Source organism: Lepisosteus platostomus, chromosome 19 (genome assembly GCF_059453375.1).
Source record: "Lepisosteus platostomus isolate fLepPlt1 chromosome 19, fLepPlt1.hap1, whole genome shotgun sequence".
NCBI classification, from domain to species: Eukaryota; Metazoa; Chordata; class Actinopteri; order Semionotiformes; family Lepisosteidae; genus Lepisosteus; species Lepisosteus platostomus.
The window spans coordinates 6,225,084-6,250,736 of NC_142629.1; the positions used below are offsets into that span (position 1 = coordinate 6,225,084).

Sequence of the window (25,653 nt, forward strand, 5' to 3'; positions counted from 1 at the left end):
AGATCTGAGAATCTTGTGTTGCTGCTGCAAATATGTGGAAAATTCCATCACCGGGAAAAAAAAAAATCCCAAACCATGAATTGAGTGGGTTGTGAAGTGTCACAGGAATTTCGAGCGGTTAATTGATCGCATTAATTGAATCCCAGGTTCAATTAGCATAGTTAAGAACTTGCAGCGCAAATAAAACGTCGCAAGCTGTAAAAAGGCATTTCAACCACGTCTGTTTCTTTAAATGTGGCTTGCTATAGTTTCAATTTTTTAAGACTCCAGAACCTCAAAGCGCAATAAGAGAATCGCTTCCTCACTGAAACATAAAGCATAAACTTGTTATAATATTTTAATAAGTGACAGACACAAAGAAGGCACCAATTTAAAAAAAATCAGATTTTATTTATTTCTGCTATTCAGTTTGGAATTAACTTGTACTTGTTCCTTTGCTTTGTTAACCTGTAACAACCAAGAATGTCAGCATTCTTTTAATTGGATTGGCTTGATTTGACACATAGTGGCAGTTAGAATCTGGATAGGACTCCAGACAGTGTTTGGGAAGCTATAACAGTAGCTGTATTCTAAACAGTACAGATACCCCATGCAGGGATGCCAGCACAGGGGTAACCTTGTCCGTCTACAAGCTAAAACAGTAGCTGTATTCTAAACATTACAGGTATCCCATGCAGGGATGCCAGCACAGGGGTAACCATGTCCATTTGCAACTGTATTTGTGCAAACCGAGGACGTTTGGAGGGAGATGTAAATTATTCTAGCCAGGAAATGGGAAAATATTGAGAGACTACAGCCGTGGCACCCTCACTCATCCCGAAGCAAGTGGAAACGATTCTATCATTGCACAGCGTCGCCTGTCTCACTCCTTCAGAGGGGGTTGAAAGGCATCAGACAGGCTGGTGGCTCATTAAGTGGGATGGCACTGATTACATTTGGCCTCTAAAGGAGAGGTTTCGTGGATGGCATGCCACGGGTAATCCGCTTTTATGACGGGAAGTTGGCGCTACACTGCTTGTGCCGTGCCGCCTGGCGTGCGTGGCGCAGAGCGTGGTGTGCCTTATCTCATGCATCTGGGTCAGGACCATTTCTTATTTCTGTCTGGTCCAGAGAAACGAATTGCCAGCAGTACCCTCACCGCGCCAGTCACACTCACAGAGGCACGCTGCCGCCTCTTCAGGCACAACCCTTTGGCCCAGTTTCGCTCTGACGAACCAGGCAGTAAAGATACAGAGGGCGGTAGCCGGTAAGCTGCCGAAAACAGCAGGTACTGTATCAATTGCGCCGGGGCTTGGCTCCAGCTCCACTTCAATGCCCAGCCCCGCTTGCTGTTTAATGGAGGTATTGAGTGAGGGCGTGGGTGCCAGCAAGTGAAAGCAAAGCCGGGGAATATCGTTCGCCAGATGCTGCTCTCACTGTGAAACAAAGGTGTCCTGTCGCATTGAGCCGTACACCAGCAGCAGCTCTTCCCCTTGGGTTTGGAATCCAAGTCTAGGTAGAATAAGAATAAGAATAAGAATAAGAATAAGAATAAGAATAAGAATAAGAATAAGAATAAGAATAAGAATAAGAATAAGAATAAGGAAATGGAAAAGGAATAGGAATAGGAATAGGAATAAGAATAAGAATAAGAATATTATAGATTTCCATTTCATTTTTTCTTCCAGGTATGGACTTCTAATTCCATGTCAGGCATATTTTTGCAGCCAGTCCTGTTGTCGTCAGGGCTTTGTTTGTGATGAGCTGTAACATTCCGGAGCAAGGACAGAGACAAAGAGTGGCACTGAGTCAGAGGACAGCGTGCGTCTCTGTATTGATCAGTCAGAGCAGCAGGGCAGCGCGGCAGGGCTGCAGTGTGTAAATTCAGCCACCTAGACTGAATTGTTCCGGGCTGCGTTTCTATCGCAGGGAGCTTCAGGCACGGCGGAGGTGGGGGTGGAAAAAGAGATGTGCCACCCCCTGATCTTGTTTTGCCGGAGAGATGAACTGATATTTCTCCCTGGATGTGTGTCAACATCCAGCTGAGTCATGACCTTGCTTTACAATCCCCAACTTCCCTGAGTGTGATTTTTTCACTAGGCAAGCAGGTGGCTTTGTGGATCAGGGTAGCGGTTTGGATAAACAAGAATTAAAGAGCAAAGTCCTGCAGTTACACTTTCCCCTCCAGCGAGATTTCGCCCAGTTTCCAAGGCAAGAGATTATTACTATGTATATCCAGTAGGGGGCAGCACAGCAGTGCAGCGGTTAGCATTGCCGCTTAAAGATGCTGGGGGCCCTGGGTTCAGTTCTGGACCTGGGGTGCTATTTGCATTACGTTTTGCATGTTTTCTCTGTGTTTGTGTGGGTTTTTGCTCAGTGCTCTGGTTTCCTCCCACAGTCCAAAGACACGCTGGTAGGTTAATAGGCTTCTGGGAAAAGTGGCCCTGGTGTGAGTGTGTACGTGTCTGTGTCTGCTCTGTGATGTACCGGACTCCCATTCTGGGTGTATCCTGGTATCCTGCATTGTGCCTGTGGCTTGCCAGGATAGACTCCAGTTCCCCTGCCACCCTGTATTGGATGAAGCAGTTGGAAAATGGATGGATATTCGGTAGGTGAATGGCTGAGGACAATGTCACCTCATTCCAACCTTTCAAGTTTCTAAACTTGTGTTCTTAGATCCGCTGTTCCACTGTGGGCCTGACTGAATGTGGGTGGCTAGAAATCATGATTTTTTTGCCCGTCTTCCTCCCTTTTGAATGTGAAACAGCTGAAACAGAGGCCCCTTTTAATGGCTACGACAGGTGGTGCTTTGTTAAAGGACTGTTGTTGTTTGTTTGTTTGTTTTTTTTGCCGGTTTATTTAAACATTCTCTACAAAAATACACCCGAGGTGAATAAAAGAGAAGGAGCAAGGAAAAAAAACACAAGTGGGAATGAGGACAGGAGGGTGTCCGGATAAGAAAGCGTTGTGTCAGAATGAGCCCCAGGAAACTGAAGTGACAGGCAGAGGCAAGAGCATCCCCCCCAGTCTGGGAGAATGCAGATGAGATGCTGCTCAGAGCTGGAGACAGGTTGTCGCCCCCTGTGGGCCAGGGGGTGTAAGTGCAGGTGCTACTCTCACCCCAGCGAAGCAGTGGGTGGTCAGTCTTCAGGCAGCTTCAACCACACACCAGACATACAGACAGACAGCAGAGTTATGTAAGACTGCAGTCTTGAGCTACATCCGTTTGCTATATCAGTGCCTCTGCCTATGAATCAACCATTTTACGCTTGTTCTCTTTAATTCCTCCCATCTACTCTGCTTCCTTCATCAGTCTGTGTGTTGTTTGCACCGCTGCAAAGAAACTAAGGCCAGCGTTGCTAAGCGACAGTTACACTTGCAAGCAAAATACTTTTTTTGTTTATGTCAGGTCCCCCTTCCCCAGTTTTGGAATTTTTCTTTGAATTTTCCTAGTTTGCCCTGGCATTTATATAAAACATTCGCGTCGTCTTGTTGTTTCCTCCCTTTCTGTCAAACTCCAAAAGATAAACTCTAATAACATTCATATTTAAAGAGTGCTTATTAGTAATGAATGCTTGGTCATGCTTGGTGATTTGGAAAAAAAAACACATCGCTTTGTTGTGACAAGCATGTCAGTGCCTAGGGCATATCTCGGCTTTGTGTCTTTTAACACACGTGTATCAATGCAAGGTGTTCCTCTCCAGCATTGTCCCCACGCTGCACAATTTACAGTTTTATTTTGTGCATTTTCTGAACGCGCCAATTTCACAATCAATCACAATGCAGTACAGGGCTTCCAAAGAATGTATAGCACAAGACGGGAAGCTGTTTTCTCCATGAACAAGTCTGCAAATACTGGTGTTGATTTTTCCTTGGGGAAACCTGCCCACCGCAAAACAACTAATTGCTATCTGCTTTTTTTTTTTCCATGGGGAGAACTGAAGATCACTTTATTGGCCATATACAATTTCTTGCATTAGGAACTCATCTTTTTGCATACCCAAGCTTGCTCTCTATGAGACACACAGACAGAGAGAGAGAGAAGCTTGGGGTCAGAGCACAGGGTCAGCGATTTATACGGCACCCCTGGAGCAGTTGGGGTTAAGGGCCTTGCTCAGGGGCCCAATGGAGTAGGATTCCTCTGCCGGCTGCAGATTTGAGATTTGAACCGGCAACCTTCCAGCCACAGGCGCAGATCCTTAGCCACAGAGCCACAGCACCACCCTGAAAACCCATACCATAACCCATACTACATCCTCACCTTCAGTTTATCTTCTTGTTGGTATTTGTTTTCGAGCTCTGGAAAAGTAAAGCACATCACTGAGAAGAGGTTCTGGTATTTATTATCATTATTTTGTGTGGAGTAGATGTTTACAGAGGGACTGAATCCGCCCCTGTGGGGTTTAACTGACTGTAAAATAGAAAGCAAACTCAGACAGGAGAGATCCAGATAGAGGAAATGTTTCTTGGCCAGCCGATGCTCGTTTGAAATGAAATATTCAGGCAGATTTGAAAGATCCGATATCTTCTCGCTATCCTGATAACATCGGTAATGAACATGCAAAACCGTTCTTTTCTCTTTTAGATCCCAGCTTCCATTAATGTCTGAGCAACATCTGAGAGTGCAGATTAATTACTGGAACCACACACTTCCTAGTGCCGTGCCAGAAGAGTTTAAACTCCCATATTTCCAGTCTGGAGCCTACTGGGTTCTTAATGAAACGTTTCTCTCTAATCAAAGGCTTCATAACATTCGGACTCCCCCGCTAAAATCACGTAATGCTAGCTGGTGTTCCGCACACTCCCTTGTTCGCAATTAATCTCACTTGTGCATGTTTTGTGAGTTTACTGCTGAATTTGGAATAATTTACAAAGCTGTAATCAAATCTGTGTGAAGCAGCACATTTCAAGTAACAAGTAACACCAGCCTGCAGATCCACTTTGAATACCAGACCTTAGACAAGGAGCATTACAGAATTACTTTCCTTACTGCAGGACTTTGAACTTTACAACAGATTACTTAATTAGCCTTGATTGCTTAATTAGCTCTGGTGCTTAAGATCACTTTGAACCTTCAGGATTAGCTGGAACAAAGACTCGGAATGGAATGGAAGGGCTGAAGTTGAATCACCCATGATGTAGACCAGGAGTTCTCAATCCTGATCCTGAAGGACCACACACTTATTGGTTTTCTCTCCAGCCAAGCTTCATTGAAGACTTAACTGGACTGAAAAGTTGTGCCACAGGAATGTTTGATTTTACTTATGAATTGCAAAGTTAAAAAGCACCTTCCAAGATGTTTAAGATCTGACAATACTCACCCAGTTCCAACTAATCCTATTATTAAGGCAGTGAAGGGTTGAATTGTGTTACTGAGAGTTTGGCTGGAACAAAATCCAGGAGGCATAGGTCCATCAGGATCAGGATTGAGTACCCCTGCCTTTGAGAGACTTCGGGTGTCTCCCAGGAACTACTCAAATATACAGTACAGTACATCCTCATAAAGATTTCCTGTTCATTTTACTTGTGACAAAGTAAAAAAATTAGACTGAGATCTAATTCATGTTCATTATTGTTTGTTTGTTTGTTTGTTTGTTTGTTTATTTGTTTGTTTTTTTCATTTGTTCAAAGTACAGTCTTTGTGATTGCTTCTGCATCACACTTTGAGGTGGAGTATCAGGTTAAAACCCATTTCAATCCACTGCTTTCAATTGTGGCTGAAAAATAATTTGTATTCTTTCGGTTGTAAATGAGTCATAATTTAATTTTGCACCTAACGTTACACATAAAATGTCAAGTGTGAAATAAAAGTTGGAATGATTTCATAAGATTATTGCAAATGATTATGTGGCCACAGGCTTTCATTTCCTGGGTGAGCTCAGTATGGAAGAAAGACAGAAGTTCTTTAAAAAACTGTAAGTGAAAAATGATTTCTTTAGAGAAAAGGTTCTATTTTTTCATCATAATCTTTAAACGGTCTAGCAATCAAGCATACTGTCATTCTGAATAAATGAGGTCCTTGATGTCAAGCCATTACAATAGTGACAGAGCATATGTCCCATTTATTTCTCAACCAGTTTTCGTTTAGTTTAGCCATTAAGGTTTACTTTCAGATTTTAGATTCTGATCAAATTATTTTTAGTTCTCAAGTTATTATTGAGTTTTATGTCATCTTTGAATGAATGAACACAAAATCCCCATTCTGTAAACTGTGGAGGCTCCTTTTTTCAATAGTGGTACAACGATCCTAAACAATTAAAATAATAAAGTCATTAAGGCTTTCTGTATCTTTTGTGCCGTGTGTGAAGTGCATGTCTGTGCCAAGCACTTTAACGTGTAATAGTGAATAACTTCCCTTTCTAAAGGAAATTAGTAATAATTAATAATATTAGTACTGAAGTGAGCCTATAATTCTCCATCTGTATGCAATGAATATCTGCATTTCTACCAGAAAATAAAATAAGATTGCAATGTGGAATTGCATGTATAAATGACTCCAAAGGCTTTATTTTGTATGTAAACCATATGTTTTCTTAAATATTTTTTCGTTTATTAAAGGTAAATCTATTGATAGTGTGTAGTGAATTATGAACCAGACTTACAGTAAATAAGGTCTATTAACCATGTATAGCCTATAATATATACTGAGAGACATTAGAAATTCCACACCTATTGATGAATATTGGAATCGATGGCATTTGTTACATTATTCAGTGCCTCTCGGTTTACAGTCTGATTTTATTATGTTCAAGTTCAAGCTTATTTGTCAGTCATATACAAGTATGCAGAGGAGTGAGATATCGTTCTCCAGGTCTACGGTATGAACACAGACAGACACTGACAAGATTGACATGGGGGTGGTATAATATAGTTGGTTAGGTCTCTGACCTCATGACAGGGTGGGTTTGCAGGTTGAAGTCCCTACTGCAGACACTGCTGTTGCACCTTGAGCCAGGTTCTTTGTCCCAGTGGCTCCAGTTCCGGGATGAACTTCAAATATTTAGACGGTTGGAAGTGGAAGTCAAAAGTTTCCACGTCTAGGTTCCCACGGGTAAACTAATTAGTTAATTAAGGTTCTGTGCTGTGGTGATGTGGTGCTTCAGTGGCAGAAGGGGGGTTTGTTCTGCTGAGGTAATTGAGTGAAAAGACCAAACTGAATTTCTAATGCTCTACTCACCATCATCCATGCCAGCTGTAGAAGGATGGTTCAACATCGCCTTCACATTCCTTATTCCAGGAAACAGCACCGCCTCATAACTCTCCAATTAGATGGGGAGCTCCACTTTGTTGGTGAAGGCCATTACTGAGCTGGAACAAATGTAGGGCTGTATTTTTTTTTTTACTTAATTCAATTGTGGTTGTTTTATTTTTGTCAAGGAAAAGGAAGGCAGTCTGAGCAGCTTAATCAAGATTACAAAAGGAGAAATTAGTCAGATGAGCATGTAGAAACTATAGGAGAGATCTGAGGTCAATAGGGAAAAAATGACTGCAAAGGAGTGAACGCTCCTCAGAAACATTTTACATAACGTTTCCGAAAAAAGGAGGCAATAATGTACTTAGAGCAGAGTGCTTAATGTTTAAATAGGAAATCGGAGAATGACAGATGTTAAACTTCAGACTGTTAACATTATTGTGACGGCTTCCTCTAATCTTTGAGTGGAGCCAGACTGGAGAGAAAAAACATCAGTATTCTTGCATGCCACAAGTCTCCACAACCCTTTAACCCCTTTCACCCCACAGAAGAGGCATGTCATCTTTTGAAAAGACTCCCAAGGCTGCGCTGAATAACTTACAAGCGCCCCACTTCCATCAGGGCCATTTCTAGGCTCGATTCTGCTCATCATTTTGCATCAACACAAATGAAAACTACAAACCTCAAATGAGCGCCATGCCCATCCAGCCAGCTGATAATGGAGTTGCTGACAAGCGCTGAACTGGCCTCTTTACATACTGATAAACTGCACTCTCTGTTTTTCCCTGGAGCGAAACCGTCTGTGAAAATCTGTTTTTTTTTTTCCCCAAGCAACAGCAGCAGCAGTAGCAGTAGCAGCAGTGGAAGTCAGTACTGTATGAGTGTACACTGTGGGCTGTCATGCCCACCAGCTCCTAGCCTCTGTCAGTGTGCCTGTAGAATGCCCCCAGCCTGGTAAACTCATCAGCAATTCCACCCACACAAGGTTCACTACAATCACTTACACCTACCAGGGACCTGCGGGAGTGCAGCTTCGGAGGCCCTGCCTGGAGAGCAGGGAGATGGGAGAGAATTCCACTCTAAGGGAGATGAACCCTCAATTAAGGGGATCGCTGTGCAGCGGGGATGTGTGCGCTGTCCTGCGATAGCAGTCCTAGCCGCCACGAAGCTGCAGAGGCGATACTTGCCTGACTGTGGGAGCCCACTGTGTGAGAGGGCGCGGGGTGCTTGATTCACTGCACATCGCGAGCTGAGAATGGCCAAAAATGCGCCATGATCCCCCTCTTTGAGAAAAAGAGAAATGAAGAGAGGCATGAACTCAGTATGCACTGTACAGTATGTGCCGTATATAAAGCTGCAGTGAATAATTTACCAGCGCAGCTGAAAGATTGTAATGTGTTTTGTTGGTAAAAGTAGGACTACAGTTGATATTAATCAACTATAATAGATAAGGCTCTTGCATGTAACTCAGGCGGTGTTTGAGATGAGTGAATTATGGATGGGAAGTGATACACAATATCCAGAATGCTAGGAGCCGGTGTCACTTGGATCTTGATCCTACACAAGCATAGCTGGCATACACACGGTCACTTTAAAAAAGGGGGAGACCCCTGTGTGAGATTGCTGTGTCTCCTTATTGCCTCATTATTCTTCCCTCTACATTCCAACAGAAGCAGCTCAGTCTGTGCTTCCTCCTTCCAGCAGCTAGTGGCAGGAGGAACACCTCCAGCCACAGACTGCGGGCCTGTTGTTCCAGCAAAGCACACAAACGTCAGATTGTAAAAACCCGCCCTACTGTCGGTCCCCGAAAGGTTTGTCAGTTACCTGGAACTACAGCTCCTGGTCACCCCTGATCCTCCCAATTTCTCCCGAGTAAATGGCTCCAGCCCTGCTCCTTATCTGTTCTGCGGTTGTACAATTCGCATGTCACTACTTAAAGAGACAGGGCTGAAAAAGAAAGACAAACTAGTTGCAGACATGCACACTTCTGGGCACGCCAGATGTAGCAAGCGATACTGCCCATGCAGGAAGCAAAGCAAAAAGTTACTCTTTTTTTTTTCCAGCCCACCACGTTGCAAAATGCAAGCAGTGGGTCAGGAAACGTTGTCACCTTTTATCTCTGAGTCAGCGTAACTCTAAGCATAACAATCATGCTATAAAGAGACTTTAAAAAAACATCCTGCATGCCATAGAAACCCTCTTAAAAGTCGATCTGTTGCATCAGAGAGCTGCATAGGAGCATATTTCTCATTTCCTCTTGCCCCCCTATGAGTGAGTACACCTACTGTACCTGTATCTCACATTGAGGAACACCCAGAGTTTTCCCTGTCAAATTCATGGCAGAATGTATTTTTTCCGGACGAGTCCAATTCTTTCTCCTTTCTTCTACATGACTTTTTGGAATCGCCAAAGCAATGTCTGATCCCACAACTCTGGAAAATGAGACGTCACAGAAGGCGACTTAACACCAAGGTGATCGCAGGGCTGCACCTGGCTAACCAGACCGGGTGGTGGCAACATCACGAAAAACTTTGCAGCGTAGTTCAGCAAGGACGTGGCAGGCAAATTTGGGATGTTGTTTCTATAGAGCACATACAGTAACAAAAGCCGCAAGCTCCAAATTATAGAAGCTACTGTGGTCATTAGTAAGTCAGTGAGCCAAGGATCTTACCCACCCTGGAATCAGCTTTCATGTGGAACACGTGCAGCTCTGCTCTGCTCCTCCAGGGACACAATCACTGTTGCAAGTGAGCTCAGAGCCACACAACACTATTCCCTAGACCGCAGTAAACTCCCCTGTACCAAAAGATGGGGTTGTCTAGCACAGCAGAACTGCACAAGTTTCAAGAGGGGTGATGTCTGTAACATGCTTAGTGCCTCTGAGTCCCGTTACACCTCTCTGCAGTGACTCCTAGACATCAGCCAGAGAAATCCATCATTACACCAGTGTAACACATTGAGCTCTGTTTAGTCTTACTCTTATTTTATGGTACCTAGTTAATGACATCTGACAGGGACATTAACCAGTACATCATAAAAAGATACCTACTGTAAAAGCTTGTAAAGAACAAGGTTAAATATGAGAGGAGGGCATTTGGCCTATCTAGATTGATCCTAGGATTTCATCCAGCTGCTTCTTGCAAGAAGCCAAAGTATCGCCTTCAACATCATGGCAGGGTAGTTTGGTGCATACTCCCACAACTCTTGGTGTAAGGTATTGTGTTCCACATAGTTTCCACTTGTTGTCCTCTGGCTCGTGTTTCACTGTTGATTCTCAGTTGCACTGGGTTGACTTTGAACACTTGTGTCTGTTAACTGACATTATTGATACATGTATTCATTACCTTTAACAGAATGAAAATGTTCTGGTGTCGCCATGGAAGGAATGAAACCTAAGTGTGTGTTCTTCCTAGCATGGGGATGAGCAAGTCCCCCCATTACATCAACCCATACAGACAGAATTCGTGGCTGTTGTTCAATAACCAGATCAGTGGCACATAAGTACCAATTCGGTGCTCTGGTCCAACTGGCATGTAGAGTAGCTCATGAACTCGCAGTAAGAGCAGTGCTGGTGCACGGGAGACAGGGGCTCAGAGGAGGATCTATTTAAACAGCATTTTACAGTCTCCAGGTCCGAAACTCATAATGTCTGTTGTAGCTACTGAACTCCCACCCAGATCTCTTTTCCCCTTTTCAAATTGAGCATCACCATCCGTAACGTGCACACTGTGCCACTAACTGCGAAAGGCACAGGAACAGATGGAAAAGTTCCAGTTGTCGGAGGAGTGATGTCCTGCTCTGATTCTCGGGGGCTCTAAAATGATTACTTTGGAAATCATCCTTATTTTTGTTAATGCCTTGCAGCAACAATAAAAAAACCGCATTGACGTTGGTTATGTATTTTAAGCATCTTTAGAAAATAATTGTAATCATTATAATGTAATGGGTTTTTGCAGGCCGATTTGTTTGTTCTAAGCAGAGTTAAATGGATTATGGTGGCATATTTAAATTTTAATCCTATCCAGGAGATTCATAGTAAGCATATTGCTCACCTTATTATTATTTTTTATTTTGTGTTTGCCAAGAACTAAAGAAACTCACATTGCTTTAGATGAGTTTTAGAAACAATTGGCTAACTGTGCTTTTTTTTTTCTTCTTAAACTACAGAAATCCATACCAGTTTATTACCTCAGACTTCAAATGTGCAAATAGAAAAAGTCTGGCACTTAAGTGTTAGGCACCCTGGATTGAGCACTTGCCAATAACAATTTTGCCATCTTTATTTTCCTCTGAAATGTGGTTGCATATAAGTGAAAAGAACCGTTTATTAGAAGCAGAATGCATCTTATTTTAGGTTATAGACTCGACAAAGCCCTTTGTTCATAGTCCTAGTTTTTACCTTGGATTCTGTAGCATTAAGCAAACTGAAGTTACAAGACTCTGTGGGTAAAAGACTGTTCAGCTCATCCAACTCACTTGGTAGTTAGAAGTTAACTGATCAGATATAAACAATTATTAAAAGATGCCAGAGGATCAGCTTCAACAACATGGCTGGGTAACTTCTTCAATACTACCATATTCTGTGTTTTAAATGCCCTTTCACATACTGTAGTTTTCATTTGTGTCCATTAGTTTGTGTTTCACTTTTCATTCTGAAGGAGTTCACTGGGTTTGCTTTGTCAGTTCCGATGAGGATTTTTAATACTTGGATCGATGTTGAATACTTGGATGAAACCCTAAATGTTGACACCCATTTACGCACAATCCTGTAGGGATCTACTGTATTAATAAACAAATAAAGTCTTGAGAAACAAGTGTGACCAATTAAGTGAATCATTGGACCCCCCAACTACGTCTCTAGGTCCCCCTCCAGAAGTTGTGTTCTGGAAAATCAGAGCAGCCTAAGATTCAAACAGAGATGTGTTCCAAATACAGGGATTTTTCACTCATGGTTGATATTTGAATGTGTCACGGGGAAAAAGCTACAGTTTCCTGATATTGTGGCACAAAAGAACATGAACAAAAAGGTTGAAAGAGAAGTGTCAAAGGTAACATTTCCAAACTTATATTCCTTCTGCTTCTCTCATTATCGTAGCTCAGTACTTAACCTGAGACTGATAATCAAGAAGTGTTTCCAACATGCTTTTTCTTTATGTTGTTTGAGGTTATGTAGTTTTGGAGTTGTTTGATGTTTATATAGCATAGCACCAAAAAAACAGGTCTAAAAGTTACACTTGCCGTTAACTGTTAGACTCGATTGAAATCTAGATGGTTGTCGCAGCTCCTGTAGGAGTGCTTAACTGTGGTATTCTATGCTCTTGACAGCTTCAGAGTCTTGTCTGCTGCACACTGCCCCCTACAGGTCTGAAGTGTTACAGTATTACAGTTTCCCAGTGTCCACAAACACACCTCCTCTTGCCTTGATACTTACCAGAACAGAACACACGCCTACATAATACACTGCATGTTTTTCGTGCCCATGAGTCCTATGTTCTTGGATCACACTGACGCTGGGACATGTAACAGCAAGGTGATCTCTCCTGAGTCCCCAGATCTCCTGCCAATGAGCCCTGCTGTTTGTCTGAACAATACTACAGGGAGATAACGTGACAACAAACCCACCAACCAACTAAACAGTCAGTATGATAGAGGGTAGAGTATCTGTTAATAAACTGCTTCCCCAGTGCTGTCGGGGAATGCCCAGTGGGGCTGAATCTGTGTCAGGCCGTGCCATCTGTTTTGAAGACTTTTTGCTTCTGACCAATCTGCCCATAAGACGCTCACTTTCACAACTGTCCTTAGACCTGGATTTCCAATCTGGCTCGTTGCTGTAATAATAAAGGCTGTAACGCTCTGTGATGTTCACTTATCTTCAGTATTGGACAGTTTTGACCCAGATCTGCCCCAACACAGGACTGGGGGTGAATTTTCAGTTCATCTTCGGCCTCTTATCCCCTATCAAGGATTTCCTTGCTGAAACTCAAGGAATGCGACAGCAACGATAGTAAAAACACGCTTCAACAATTGTGTTTGCTGTGGGGGGGGTGGACAGAAATGCTGGTGACCTAAAAACTCAGCTTGGAATACGATTTCCTCTGATATTCTCAGATCCCCACAGTCATGATGGTTATTAAAAGATGCGGGGAGCTTGGAAGGTGTTCTGGTGGTTACCATGGAAATCTCCTTGAAAAGAAAACCGCAGAATGCCTCTCCATTTCTCTCATTTACCGGCGCTGAGCACCACTCACCCAGGAGCCCTGACTGAGAGAGCGCGCTGAAATTCAGGAAACAGACTGGGCAGGTTGATAACAAGACAACACTGCCCCCCCAACCCCTCCGACAAAAAGCACACACATCGCAACCCCCTCTTACTGTACCTCCCCACATCATCTACCCGCAGAAATATTTCCCTTCACACCAGCCTATTTTCTTCCAGAGGTCTCTTGGGATTCTCTTGACTGAATGGAATGTTGCAATCGGCTGCTCTGCTGAAGCTTTCTTAGGGTTTGTGTCCAGTCCAGGAACAACACTCCTGCACACTGGTAGCATAGCACCAACCATGCCCTGTGTATACCCAGGACATTGAAGCTGAAGACTGAGGGCAGGCAGGGAGGCACTCTTCATCAAAGAGTTGTGCTTGTGAGAAACAAGCTACCCAGCCAAGTCATTGAAACTGATACCTGGCTTCTTTCAGGTTATGGCTGGATGAGGTCTCTGGGTCTATGAACTACTAACAGAGGAGCGAGATGGACTAAACGGCTCCTCTTTTTGTATCTTTTCTTGTGTTCCTACCAAGAGGTCCTCTAGATGACGTTTCGAATCTTCCTGTTCAGTCTGATGCTGCTAGCAGCAGTCAAACCCAGCTCCCAGAGGCCAGCATTGGTATGCTGGCTATAAGGACACATGGACTGCAAGTGTAATGCTTAACCTTCCTGCACCAGGGTGACCACAGCTCCTTCAAACATGACTCACACAGGAGTGGCACGGTGGTGCAGTGCTTAGCATAGCTGCCTTGCAGTGCTGGGGACCTGGGTTCATGTTCCTGGGGTGCTATCTTTGAGGGGGTCTGGGTGTTTGCACCATTTTGCGTGGGTTTCCTCTGGGTGCTCTGGTGTCCTCCCACTGTGTGCGATGGACTGGCGTACTGTCCAGGGTGTGTCCTGCCCTGAGCCTGTTGCTCGCAGAGATAGGCTCTGGTGCCCCCATGACTCTGAAGAAGTGTTTAGAAATGGATGAATGCGACCTGGGCCAGAATCTTAGGAGGTCAGCTGGCATGGATTCTCCCTTTTTCAAAACTCAACTTTCATCAGCTGAAGACAGAAGTCCACATTTTCCTTAGCTACAAACTTCCAGTGATTTTTTTTTTGTGTGCATAAGGATCCATCTCCCCACCATTGACATAACTGTGCTAGCGGACAGGCTGAGTGAAATCTTGGTTCACCTGCGACTTGAAATGGTTAAGAGTGCCAGGATCCGGGATGTCCCCTAGACATTTTCCCCGCATCCATAATGCAAGACTGCATTTCCTGACTCTCATCGGCCAGACAGGAAGGAAAGAAAGAAATATGGGTCACATCTTGACCTAGACTTGACTCCGCAAAGCTAAAAGCAGGAATATTGCAGAAGATGCAATGAAGAACGGTCAGCAGCTGGATCTCTCTGCTTCTACGATGCAATCCTCCCCAACATCTTCATCTTTCTGCCCTTCCTTCTGATGCTTTACATTGTTTTTAATGTTTCACAACCATCTTATTCCACTCCCTTCAACAAACAACATCTGGTTAGTGAGCTGCTCAGCTCATTCTGTGAACCACCGATCTTTGCTCAAGTGTAAACATCAGTGCCTTGCAAGCAATCATGAAACTAAAAGCTGGAGGGTGCTGCCTGGAGTTTATAGCCCTGCTTGACTAGATAAGCACTGTCTTATCACAGCTCAGCAGAGAGAGAGACAATAGGGTCCACTTTCTTTCCAAGTGATGTTCTGACTGCCAGGAAATGGGCTTGTCTGAAGCAGCTACACATTGCACTTGGCTCTCAGGTATTCACAGTTGAAGCCTGGAACGGGACAGCATGTCCCCTGCCAGGAACTGGAGCTTATTAAAACCCCCCCGACAGCCTGCTGCTAGTTGCACTGACAGCTCGGCGTTCCCATGTCTCTCTGAGAGCTCCTCTGGCAGGCAGCAAGAGCCCTGGCAGCCTGTGAGAGTGGGATTTCACTTCCTCCGTAAATGAGCTGCTTTGTTTTCATCTGAAAGTGACCGGCTATGCATTTCTCAGTCCCTCTCCCCCTCAGGAAGGCTTGTCACACTGGGCACCGGCACTGGGCACTTGGCACTGGGCACTGGGAACTGTCCACAGGTCTCTGGTCACTGGCACTGGGCACTAGGCACTGGGAACTGTGCACAGATCACTGGGTACTGGGAACTGTCCACAGGTCTCTGGTCACTGGCACTGGGCACTAGGCACTAGGAACTGTGCACTGGGCACTGTGCACTGGGAACTGTCCACAGGTTTTTGGACCCTGGCACTGGGCACTGAGCAGGGCACTGGGCACTGGGCTGGGCACTGGGCACTGGATGCCGGACACTGGATGCTGGACACTGGATGCTGGGCATTGGGAAATGTGCACTGGCCACTAGACAGACACTGGGCACTGGGCACTGGGTACTGGATGCTGGACATTAGGTGCTCTTCACTGGATGCTGGGCACTGGGTACAGGAGGCTGGATATTGGGCGCTCTTCACTGGATGCTGGACGTTGGGCACTGCAAACTGGGTGTTTTGGAGCTAGGCACTGGGCACTGGCACAGAACAGCACAACAGCTCCTGGACAAAAAGACAGTTCTAAACAAAACAGAAACCAGCGCACTGTTATTCATTTGAAGACCATGGACCCCATCATTTAAAACACAACGCTTTACTTGCAGGGAAAGTGGTGCTAATTCTGACAGTGAGACTTGAGCAAGATCCCAACAAAAAACGAATTTAAAAAAACGTACAGAAGCAAAAGCAATATCACTTCAAAACCTCGAGGCCGTGATGACTTCAAAGAGTTCAGTGACTTCACCCTCCCTTGAACTAAGCCCGTTCTATTTCTTCTATTCTGAATTAATTTGCTGGCAAATTATCTCCCACAGGTAGTGACTCAATGCTGCCTCATTGTCTAGAGACAACAGTACCAGTAATAATTAAACAGCAGTGCACCCTACATTGCCCAGTCCGGAGGAGCAACTGCAGTGTCAGGAGTCTGTCCTCGTGGCAGGACACTTGCTGGACACTGCCCGCAGAAACGACACTCATGCTGAGAGGGCTGGCCCTGAAGACAGGCCCTTAGGAAGCAACAAAACATTTGATAAACACATTCACCAAGTGTCAGAAAATCACGGCCTCGTTTATAGAAATTGACGCACACACCCGACAGGGAATCGCCAGCAGCCTGAGATCTGCTTCTCCGCCAGTGACCCCTGCGCCCTCTGGGAAGTAAGGGGGACACATGGCTCACCTGCTGATCAGCCTGTCACCAGGGAGGCTGGGAGCTCCCCTGGGCCTGCCAGGAGAGTTAGTTCTGATTGGTAGAGAGCTGCTCTGCGCAGTGATGTCACCACCAGCCTGCAGGTGGCTGGAATTCACAGAAGTCTCTGTCTGCCAGAACCTGTCCTAGCCCTAGTCCTACTCTGACTACATCCCAGCCTTGTCCTCGTGAGGACACTTGAAGGATTTTAGGATTGCATTGCGTGCATAAACATCCAACATCTGGATTGCACAGTCCTGGGTATAAATCCCAATTCTTGTTGCTTTTCACCTTTTTCTTTAGACTAAAGACTTGCATTTGTCATTGACTGTAGTCCTGTGACAATGTTCACAAATGCACAAGACGAAGTTACTGTATGGCAGTGATAATACAGATATTGATGTGGGAGGACTTGCAGTGAAGAACATTTTCAAAAGGGGTTAAGGAGGACAGAGCACTTTCTGAACGAATGCAGGCTTGGGCAGATGAAGATGTGGACATTCACAGGGCTTCCAGTTAAACTCACCCTACAGTTGTAATCAGTTCCATTAGCCAGGTCCATTTGCAACTAGTATCACTCTAGTGAGGCAGCTATGGACAGCCGTACCGAATCAAAATCAGATCCGTCAGGCACATCCTGCTCACTGGAAGCAAAACCATTTTTTTAGTCTGAACGCCTCCAGCCGTATCCTTTGTTTTGTTTTATCAGGGGAAACACTGAAGATGTGTGTGTTTTTTTTTTTTGGAGGACGGGTTATGCAATTTACTTGAGCGCCACCTTCGCGTTCCGTCTGTAGCTCTGTCTCCGCGGGGGATGAGAAGACTAAACGACGTTTTACCGCTTTAATGTTGACACATCCCGACCGCAAGCTTAAAACTTACAACTGCAAGAACCCGTCTCGTCTTGGAGGACGCACGTGCCTGGGCGGGCGAGCTCGCGCTGACGAGTGCGGGGGTGTGACGAGTGGCGTGGAGAGATGTGGGTGTCTACAGTATGTGCGTGCCTGGGAGGGTTAGTATGCACGTAAAGTACAGCACTAATATCGAACCCTGAGTTCAATTTTAATTTCCATCTCACTTATGAACGGAAGCTCTAACGAATTCTTCCAAACCCCATCGCAGTGTCGTATGTAGAGTGGGTATCGCAGATCTAAGCACTGACCGTCGTGAGCTCCATAATTTACAATATACAGTAGTAAGGACACAGCAGAGAGAGTTGGAAAGTACATTTCTCCTGTAAATGAACAGCAGTGAGCGAGAGGGGTTCGCTACGGAAGGGTGTTTTTCTGTAGTAACCCATTAGTGAAGTTTTTTAGTGGCGTGGTTTTATTAAACAATAACATTGCAGGAAGTGGGTACATTTAACACGAGTCTTATATAATAAGTACGCGGCGAAAGCCAAACGCTTCTTACCTGCAGTCTTCCTCTCGGTTTGGCTGACAGCGAGAGCAGCCACGCCGATTTCAGAAACAGCCAAGCGCTGAGAAAGCGACTGGGTGGGGGGGGTGTCGGCGTGTTCGCTGAGCTGTGTTCTCGAAGCGTGCGTCTGCTGAAGGGGTCTCTGCATAAGAAAATGAAAAGGGCTGTCAAAGGAGAAGAAGGGCACTCGGCCCATGTACTGTAGCTCCACCTGGACTTTTCACTAGCTAATTGATCCCAAGGCCTCATCCAGCCTTGCCAAGGAAAAAAGACAGAGCATCAGCTTTAACAACATGGAGTGGAGAGCTTGTTCCAGACTCCCACAGCTCTTGGTGTAAGGACCTACCACCTATTCTGTTTTAAATACACTTCCCCTGTAGACCTCATCTTCTTCCAGGTATTTAATCGGATGTTCTGCCATAAATACTGTATTTCAAACGTGGGACCCTTTCTGCCTCTCAGGAATTACAAACCCAGCCCTTAATGGTGGGTTGCCACTGCTCGTAGGGGCATCTGCTGAAAACATTTCTGTAGAAAATTTAACCCAAGGGGTTAAATTGTGAGACTGGTGCACAGATGTAACCTGGACCCACTGCAGGATCTTCCTTCATGGACCATCATGATGTTTTTCAAATCTTTTGTCCGCCTCTGCTCGTGCTTCCGGCTAGCTGCTTGCTTTTTAGGCTTCGCCACACACAGGCGGGCTCTTCGATTGACTGCAAAAATAAGAATCTGGTCTAAAACCAGATTCCCCGAGGACCTCACATGGTCTCTCAACGCCACCTGTCTGATCAAGAAAGCGCAACAGTGCCTGTACTGCCCAAGACGGTTGAAGAAGGCTAAGATATGTCCCCGGATCCTCACTAACTTTTACAGATGCACTACAGAAAGCACACTGACAGGCTGCATCACAGTGTGGTATGGCAACTGCAGTGCTGCTGACCCAAAGCCCTACAGCGGGTGGTGAAAACTGCCCAGTCCATCACTGGGGTTGCCCTCCCATCTATACAGGACATTTATGACAGACGGTGCTTGAGGAAAGCTCTAAGCATCATCAAAGACCCCACACACTCCAAGTACAGACTGTTTGACCCTCTACCATCTGGAAATGGTACCGGAGCATTCGGGCCCGGACCACCAGACTCAGAGACAGTTTTTACCCCCGCACTATCAAACTATTAAACTCCCAGCCTCTCTCACCTACGATCTGAACCTCACAGTGCCTTCTTGCTTACCAAAACCTCAAACACACGTGGAAATCTACCTCTACCTTACATGTGAAAAAGCTCACTCCCTATAATTTTCTATCCTTTATTTCATTCTGTTGATGCATGTCTTTGCACATCTGATGTTGTTTTGCACATTACCTGTTACCTTTTTGTTGTTTTGCACACTGCCTGTTGTCTCTGTCTTCCTTTTATTATACAATTGCATTGTTGTTTTTTTGTACCACTTATCGTCTGAGAGCTAGCTCAATAGCATTTCGTTATACCATATACCTGTATATGAGTGTAATGACAATAAACTTGAACTTGAACTAAGACAGGTCAAATTCACGGCTAATTCAAAAGAGTGTCAAGCCAGCCAGAAAGCAGGCAGCTCATGCCATTCCCTCCCGATTCTCCGATCTAGTGTGCTCCTCCAATAGTGAGCGCTCTCCGGTGCTGAAAGGGTGCAAAGATAAATGAGTTTATTTCACAGTAGGCAAATTGCTCACCATTCAGTCTACACTGGTGAATCACTACATCTGCTTTACACTTGTTCTCTCCATCAAGTACTAGAGGGGCTCTCGTTCGCTCGTACGGGGGCTGAGTGGAGCAAAAGGCCCCCTGCCCACAGCTCGGTTAATTGTGGGATCTTATTAATGGCATCCTGCGGCAAGATCGACACATCACATCACCCCCTCTCGCTGAGTCCTGCAGCCTGCCAGCCTCTTCTGTAACGAGAGCGACTCACACCATCTGCTTTCTGGCAACTTCGAGCCAGTGTGACCAAGTATGGCCAGCAGCCATGTCGCCCTGCGGCTGGCAGCCCCCTGAGGCTCAGCAGGTGGGAGCCTGGTCAGTACCTGGATGGGAGACCTCCTGGGGAAAAACTAAGGTGGCTGCTGGAAGAGGTGTTAGTGTGGCCAGCAGGGGGCGCTCACCCTGTGACGGGGACACTACCCTGTAAAAAGGCGCCGTCCTTCGGATGAGATGGAAAACTGAGGTCCCGACTCTCTGATCATTAAAAATCCCAGGGCGTTTCTCGAAAAGAGTAGGGGCGTCCTGGTCAAATTTCCCATTGGCCTTTACCAATCATGGCCTCCTAATAATCCCCATCTCTGAACTGGCTACATTACTCTGCTCTCCTCCCCACTGATAGCTGGTGTGTGGGGAGCGTACTGGTGCACTATGGCTGCTGTCGCATCATCCAGGTGGGGGCTGCACACTGGTGGTGGTGGAGGGGATCCCTATTACCTGTAAAGCGCTTTGAGTGGAGTGTCCAGAAAAGTGCTATATAAGTGTAAGGGATTATTATTGTGTTGAAATCTGACTCTGGCCTGGAGGCGTTACTCTTGACCTGGCTTGAGGGAATTTAGAACTGACACCTGCTGTTGCATGTGACACCTCAGGAATAGCTCAAAGGCGGGGGGAGGGACAACATCAGGAATAGCCACTGGGCAAAAAGGGGATGGTCAGTCTTAACCCCCCCCAACTCATGGTATTAACATGTTGGAATCCAGGGCACAGTGGGAAATAACGTCTTGTGTGTATTTCCTTCTGTTTTCTCTGGAAGCAGCCATTTTCAACACAATTAAACTCATCTGAAACCTTCACTGCAGAGCATTGTGACTCCTTGCATCCCTACACAAGTCAGGGACACAGGGTAGCCTTTTCCCAGCAAGCAACAGGAGCAAGGCAGGATACACCCCGGACAGACAGCAGTCCATCGCAGGGCACACACAGACACACACACACACACACACCAGGGCTAATTAACCACCAGCATGTCTGTGCACTGCAGGAGGAAACAAATGACAAACTCCGCACAGAGAGCAAACCAGAAACTGAGCCCAAGAAAATCTTAAAAACAAATAAAAAACTGGCAAAAATGTCATACTTTACAGTATGAACTGTGGAAGACTCTCAGAGCTGCTGAAAGAATCAGCCTCCTAGTCCTGCAGAGCACTCTGTCTGCTGGCTTTTATTCCAGCAGGACTCTTAACTGCTTAATTGAGTCCTATCAAGGGAACTAATAACGGGATTTTATTTTGCTTATAATATTTTGGCTTGCAAATTGTAAAAGCAGAGATAGTTGAGTAAAGTAAATGACCCAAAATGAATGAGCCCCAGAGCCACTCTTGTCTCTGTCAGGTCAGCCAGTGCACTGAACTGCACAGTCCTATAAACCAGCAGGTGGCCATTCAGGTATGTAAGGAAAATCAATTAACCGGGCTTGCAAACGAGTTCAGAGCTTTCCTTGCTTTGCAAAACTGCATTCAACAGGTCCATGCATTTTCTATTTCAAGTCTCGAGGTACCGTGAAAGGCGTTGTATAAAACAGAGATAATTATTGTGTTTATCCTTTTTGTTACGTTAAGGTTTGCAGGTACGAAGGAGCGCATTTTAACTAGCTGGCTAATTCTCGTTGCCGTATTTGACCTTCCTTGTTAAATACGACTCACGGCGATGCCCAGAGTGAATAATGAAACTGAAAGCTGGTACTGTATCTGCGAGTTTCCGGTTTCGCTTTCGGAGCCTGGCTGTTAACGCTCCATAGCTGGAGGAAGAGAAACAGCGGCCTCTCCTGGCGTCTTTGGGGAAATCACCCAGCCGTATAACCAAGCGCCGCTTCAAACGCTCGGGTAAGCGAGACTGGAGAGGATAGTGTGAAGTCATCGTCAAAACAGTCGTGCGAAAAAGAAAGAGGAATACATTCGTAATATAGATAAAAACTGATTTGATTCGTCAGGCTGTCCACCAAAACAAAACCCCACTAAATTCCGACATAAGGCAGAATTATAGTTTTTTCTACACTTCCAAACATCTGTGGGTTATTTCTCTCGTGCTTATGAAAAAAAAAGTCATTTATTTACGGCCTTTATTTTGTTGAAACTATATAAAAGTTATATACTGTTTATGTGTATTTAGTAAGACTACAATTTGCATTCTGCTAGCAAGTACCACATTACAGTCAAACCTTCTAGGAACTCCCTGATTTGGTTTTTAGACAGATTGATCTTGTAGTCACCTATCGGAATAATTACACTACCCACCCTCTTTTTAATCCTTCAAACTAGTCTTTTAAATCTTTATTAATACTTTTACTTGTTTATGTAACAGAAATTGATTTATAAAGCAATATAAAAAGGCTTATTTTAGATGTATCATACGTATAGAAAAAAAAATATTGCGAGCTCGCAATTTAAGCAGATTGGAACAGTGCACAGTGATTAAAGTATCCTGACCCACCGGGTTTCTTAAACAAGAGCGGACTCTTTAATTGAGCGTTGTGTAACCTACCTCTAGGTCCCACCCACTGCCGAGCATTCGAAGAAGATGATTGGCCAAGGCTGAAGACAAACATCAATCTGGTTGGTTGAACCACTTGGCAGTTCTTTTGTGCTGGTGTCGCCTCAGCAGTGGTGTTTGTTAAAGAAAGTCATTGCAGCCTTAGAATACTGTAATCAATAAAATAAATCTGAACTTACAATGACAAAAGGGTAAGGAACACTGACTTGTTTGTTTGTAGCTTAGCTGTCATGCATGTTTACAGTTGTTCTTTTACGTGTGGTTTGTTAGCAATAAAACGGACCCAGGAATGTCAGACTGTAGTACAATTACAGTATCTAACAAACACACACGACTTTTTTTTTCATTACAGTAACGTCATGCCAACAAGCCCAGTGAAAACCAGAATACCATTAACAAGCTTCGGCCATCTCATCACAGAAGTTAAGGTAAGCCTGGTGACAGTCCGGAAGTCCATTGGTGCGATTGTGAAATACCTACCGCTCCAACTTTATTTCACGAAATCTCAGTTGATTGGCCAGACTCATTTTTCCCCCATTGGCTGACCACACGGAGGCGACGGATGTGTATTATGAGAATATATACTTCTTGACAGTAGAGGTCAATAAATATATAGAGAGTTAAAACAATCACTTATAACTTCACCCAGTTAATTAATTAACTTATAGAGAAAGTGACTATTTTTGTTCATCAGGTGGTACTGATTTTGACTGAAGAGACATGACATATGTAAGCTGTGTTTGCCGGATAATGTTTGTCATTAAGAGAGCTGGTCAACAGGGGATCTACAGTATGGCCACCATTGGAAGTATTTTTACATTTTCTCCCATTATTGTCACAGAGGGGGGACATGGCTTATTCAGCTGGCACTGCTGCCTAGCAGCTCTGGGATTCAGGGTTGAGTTCTGCCCTGGATTGTCTTCTGTGTGGAGTTTGCATGTTCTGTCTGTGTTCTGGGTGTGCCAGTTTCCTCCTATCTTCCAGACACGTGCTGCTAGATTCATTGACATCTCTGCCTGTAGGAGGCTGTAGAAAAAGGTTGGTCTGAAGTGTTTATTTTCCTGCGTGAACCCTGTCATTGGCAAAAAAAAAAAATTTCTTCGAGATAAACACTGAAATCTCCAAGAGGGCTCTTCAGATATTTATGGAGAGGAGAGCCCTTTTCAATCAATCAATCAATCAATCTCAACTGGACCCTCCCCACATTGCATATAAAAAAACAGAAATAATCAATATAATTCAGTGCTCTTTGAAACATAAACAATTGGAAACAGAATTGTAGACTAATAAATCCAGTAAAAGGCTTTGTCAAAACAGATTCATCAATGAAACTAAACCGGCTGTGTGTGAGATTTCCATGCTACTGTTCTTCAGGCAAAAGAGCTCTACACTGGTTTCCGAAGGTCTTCTAACAGTCTCCAAGGAACCAGATATTAGCTGAGGCTCTATAGCCTGGTATGTACAGTATTTAAACTGGCTGAATGAAGGGATGAATATATGCGAAGCACAATGTGTTTCAGTGACCTGTATTTGTATCAAAACTACAAAACACTGTCTACATCTCGCGAGGCCACTCAGAAAAATGAGAAAAAAAAAACTTTTCTCTGTTGTTTAGTTAGGCAATAAAGATGAAAAACAAGAGGAAACCATTCGTCCCATCTAGACTGTTTGGTAGTTAATTGATCTAAGGACCTCACCCTGGATGGAAGGAATCCAGGGTGTGTTCTTTAACTACATGCTGTTTTTAGCTTGTTCCACACTCCCACAACTCTTTGTGTAAAGAAGTGCCTTGTGCTCTCGGATATAAATGCGCTTCAGCACAGCTTCGTCTTGTCAGGAGAAAGCAGACATACTGTGGAGTTAACGCATAGTTAAGTGCCGATAACTGTGTTGTGAACGAACTGCGTCTCTGATAGCCCTAACGCTGCGGTGTCTCTGCAGAGACAACTCCTTGGGATCGAGGGTCCAAACGCTCTTGAGCTAAAGGGATGGAGGAAGCATTTCAACAGCTACACTCTGCCAGGCCGGAGAAATGTAAGCCACTGGAAATCTGTTCTGTTCGACTGTTCTCTCGCCCCATTCCTAGTGATGGAGGACTCTGTTAGAGCTTTGATCTAGGTGAAATAATGTGCTTTCAAGGGCTTTGCGGAACATTTAAACATTTTATGCATTTTTACAAACTCCAGAGAGTAAGAAGTATACCTCTTTTGTCACAGATGGTGCTTTATAGTATGTATATATAGTAACTGTCTTTCTGCTGAAATGTTTTAATGACTCAATGCATTTCTTAACCAGAAGCGCCAGGCTTTGCAGTAGGTGTTCTGAACTATAAAAGGTTTAAAACACTCTGTGCAACTATCAGTGTACATTTTGTAGCACTACAGGCTTTATGGCACCACTAACACTGTGAAGTGGTTTTCTCTAAATCTGCAGCCCAGGCTGGTCTCCTGCGTTTCTTCATTATAAAAGAGCAGCAGGCTGGTGTCACCTGTTTTCTAGAAGATGGAAGCCCTCAGGTGCTAGATATGGTTATCAGCTATCCTAGCTACATGCCCTGCAGATATCAAGTGATCCACAGCAGTCTTTTTAAAAGAGAGCTGTATTTCTGAGAAGCATATGACTGATTTTAACTAGCCTCATTTCATGTTGGAGAATTTAGCTTGAAGCACACATAGCCAGTTGGCTAGCTGTACACACGCTGTACACTGAAATACCTGTGTTTCTTTCGTCCCAGTGTGTTCTGGTAACCTATGGGGCCATTGCAACAGCAGCTGTCGTGTACATGCTGAAGAAGAGCTGGAAAACCGAAAGCAAAGAGACGAGTCGCAGGGCCTGAAAGCAACCCCTGTCCTGTTGAAATGGAGCCCCGCTGTCTTTGTCCCGCTGCGAGGCATCGGGTGAATAAAACTGTTGCCTTCTGCGTCGAGGAATGTGTACGTTTGCGCTTTCCTCTTTCTGTCAGGCAGAGTTACACTGTGTGGGCTGCGCCTACCTTGGGTTACCATGACAACCAGAGCCCTGCTTCCCAGATCGTCTTC

The 25,653-nt window shown here is 44.7% G+C and overlaps 1 protein-coding gene and 1 long non-coding RNA gene across 4 annotated transcripts; one reads left to right on the forward strand and one right to left on the reverse strand.

Moving 5' to 3' along the window:
• Nucleotides 1-384: 384 nt before the first annotated feature.
• On the reverse strand, nucleotides 385-22,727 carry LOC148644999 (uncharacterized). Of its 3 annotated transcripts, XR_015928540.1 has the most exons (6): nucleotides 22,607-22,727; nucleotides 18,096-18,243; nucleotides 8,996-9,118; nucleotides 7,157-8,454; nucleotides 4,241-4,278; nucleotides 385-1,491 (listed from the first exon to the last, which is right to left on the reverse strand). It is a non-coding gene; the product is annotated as an uncharacterized LOC148644999 (long non-coding RNA). The 3 variants fall into 3 exon arrangements; XR_015928541.1 differs by lacking the exon at nucleotides 4,241-4,278; XR_015928542.1 differs by lacking the exons at nucleotides 18,096-18,243; nucleotides 22,607-22,727 and adding an exon at nucleotides 9,462-11,161.
• On the forward strand, nucleotides 22,673-25,541 carry LOC148645000 (ATP synthase F(0) complex subunit k, mitochondrial). Its single transcript, XM_088613108.1, has 4 exons — nucleotides 22,673-22,806; nucleotides 22,968-23,043; nucleotides 24,557-24,649; nucleotides 25,350-25,541. The coding sequence occupies exons 1-4, from the start codon at nucleotides 22,796-22,798 to the stop codon at nucleotides 25,449-25,451; spliced, it is 282 nt and encodes a 93-aa protein (XP_088469234.1). The 5' UTR covers nucleotides 22,673-22,795; the 3' UTR covers nucleotides 25,452-25,541.
• The last annotated feature ends 112 nt before the right edge of the window (nucleotides 25,542-25,653 follow it).

Coding starts and splice junctions, on each gene's coding strand:
- LOC148645000 (XM_088613108.1), top strand. Junction 23,044..24,556: donor ATCTCATCACAGAAGTTAAG/GTAAGCCTGGTG, acceptor GTGTCTCTGCAG/AGACAACTCCTTGGGATCGA. Junction 24,650..25,349: donor CTCTGCCAGGCCGGAGAAAT/GTAAGCCACTGG, acceptor CTTTCGTCCCAG/TGTGTTCTGGTAACCTATGG.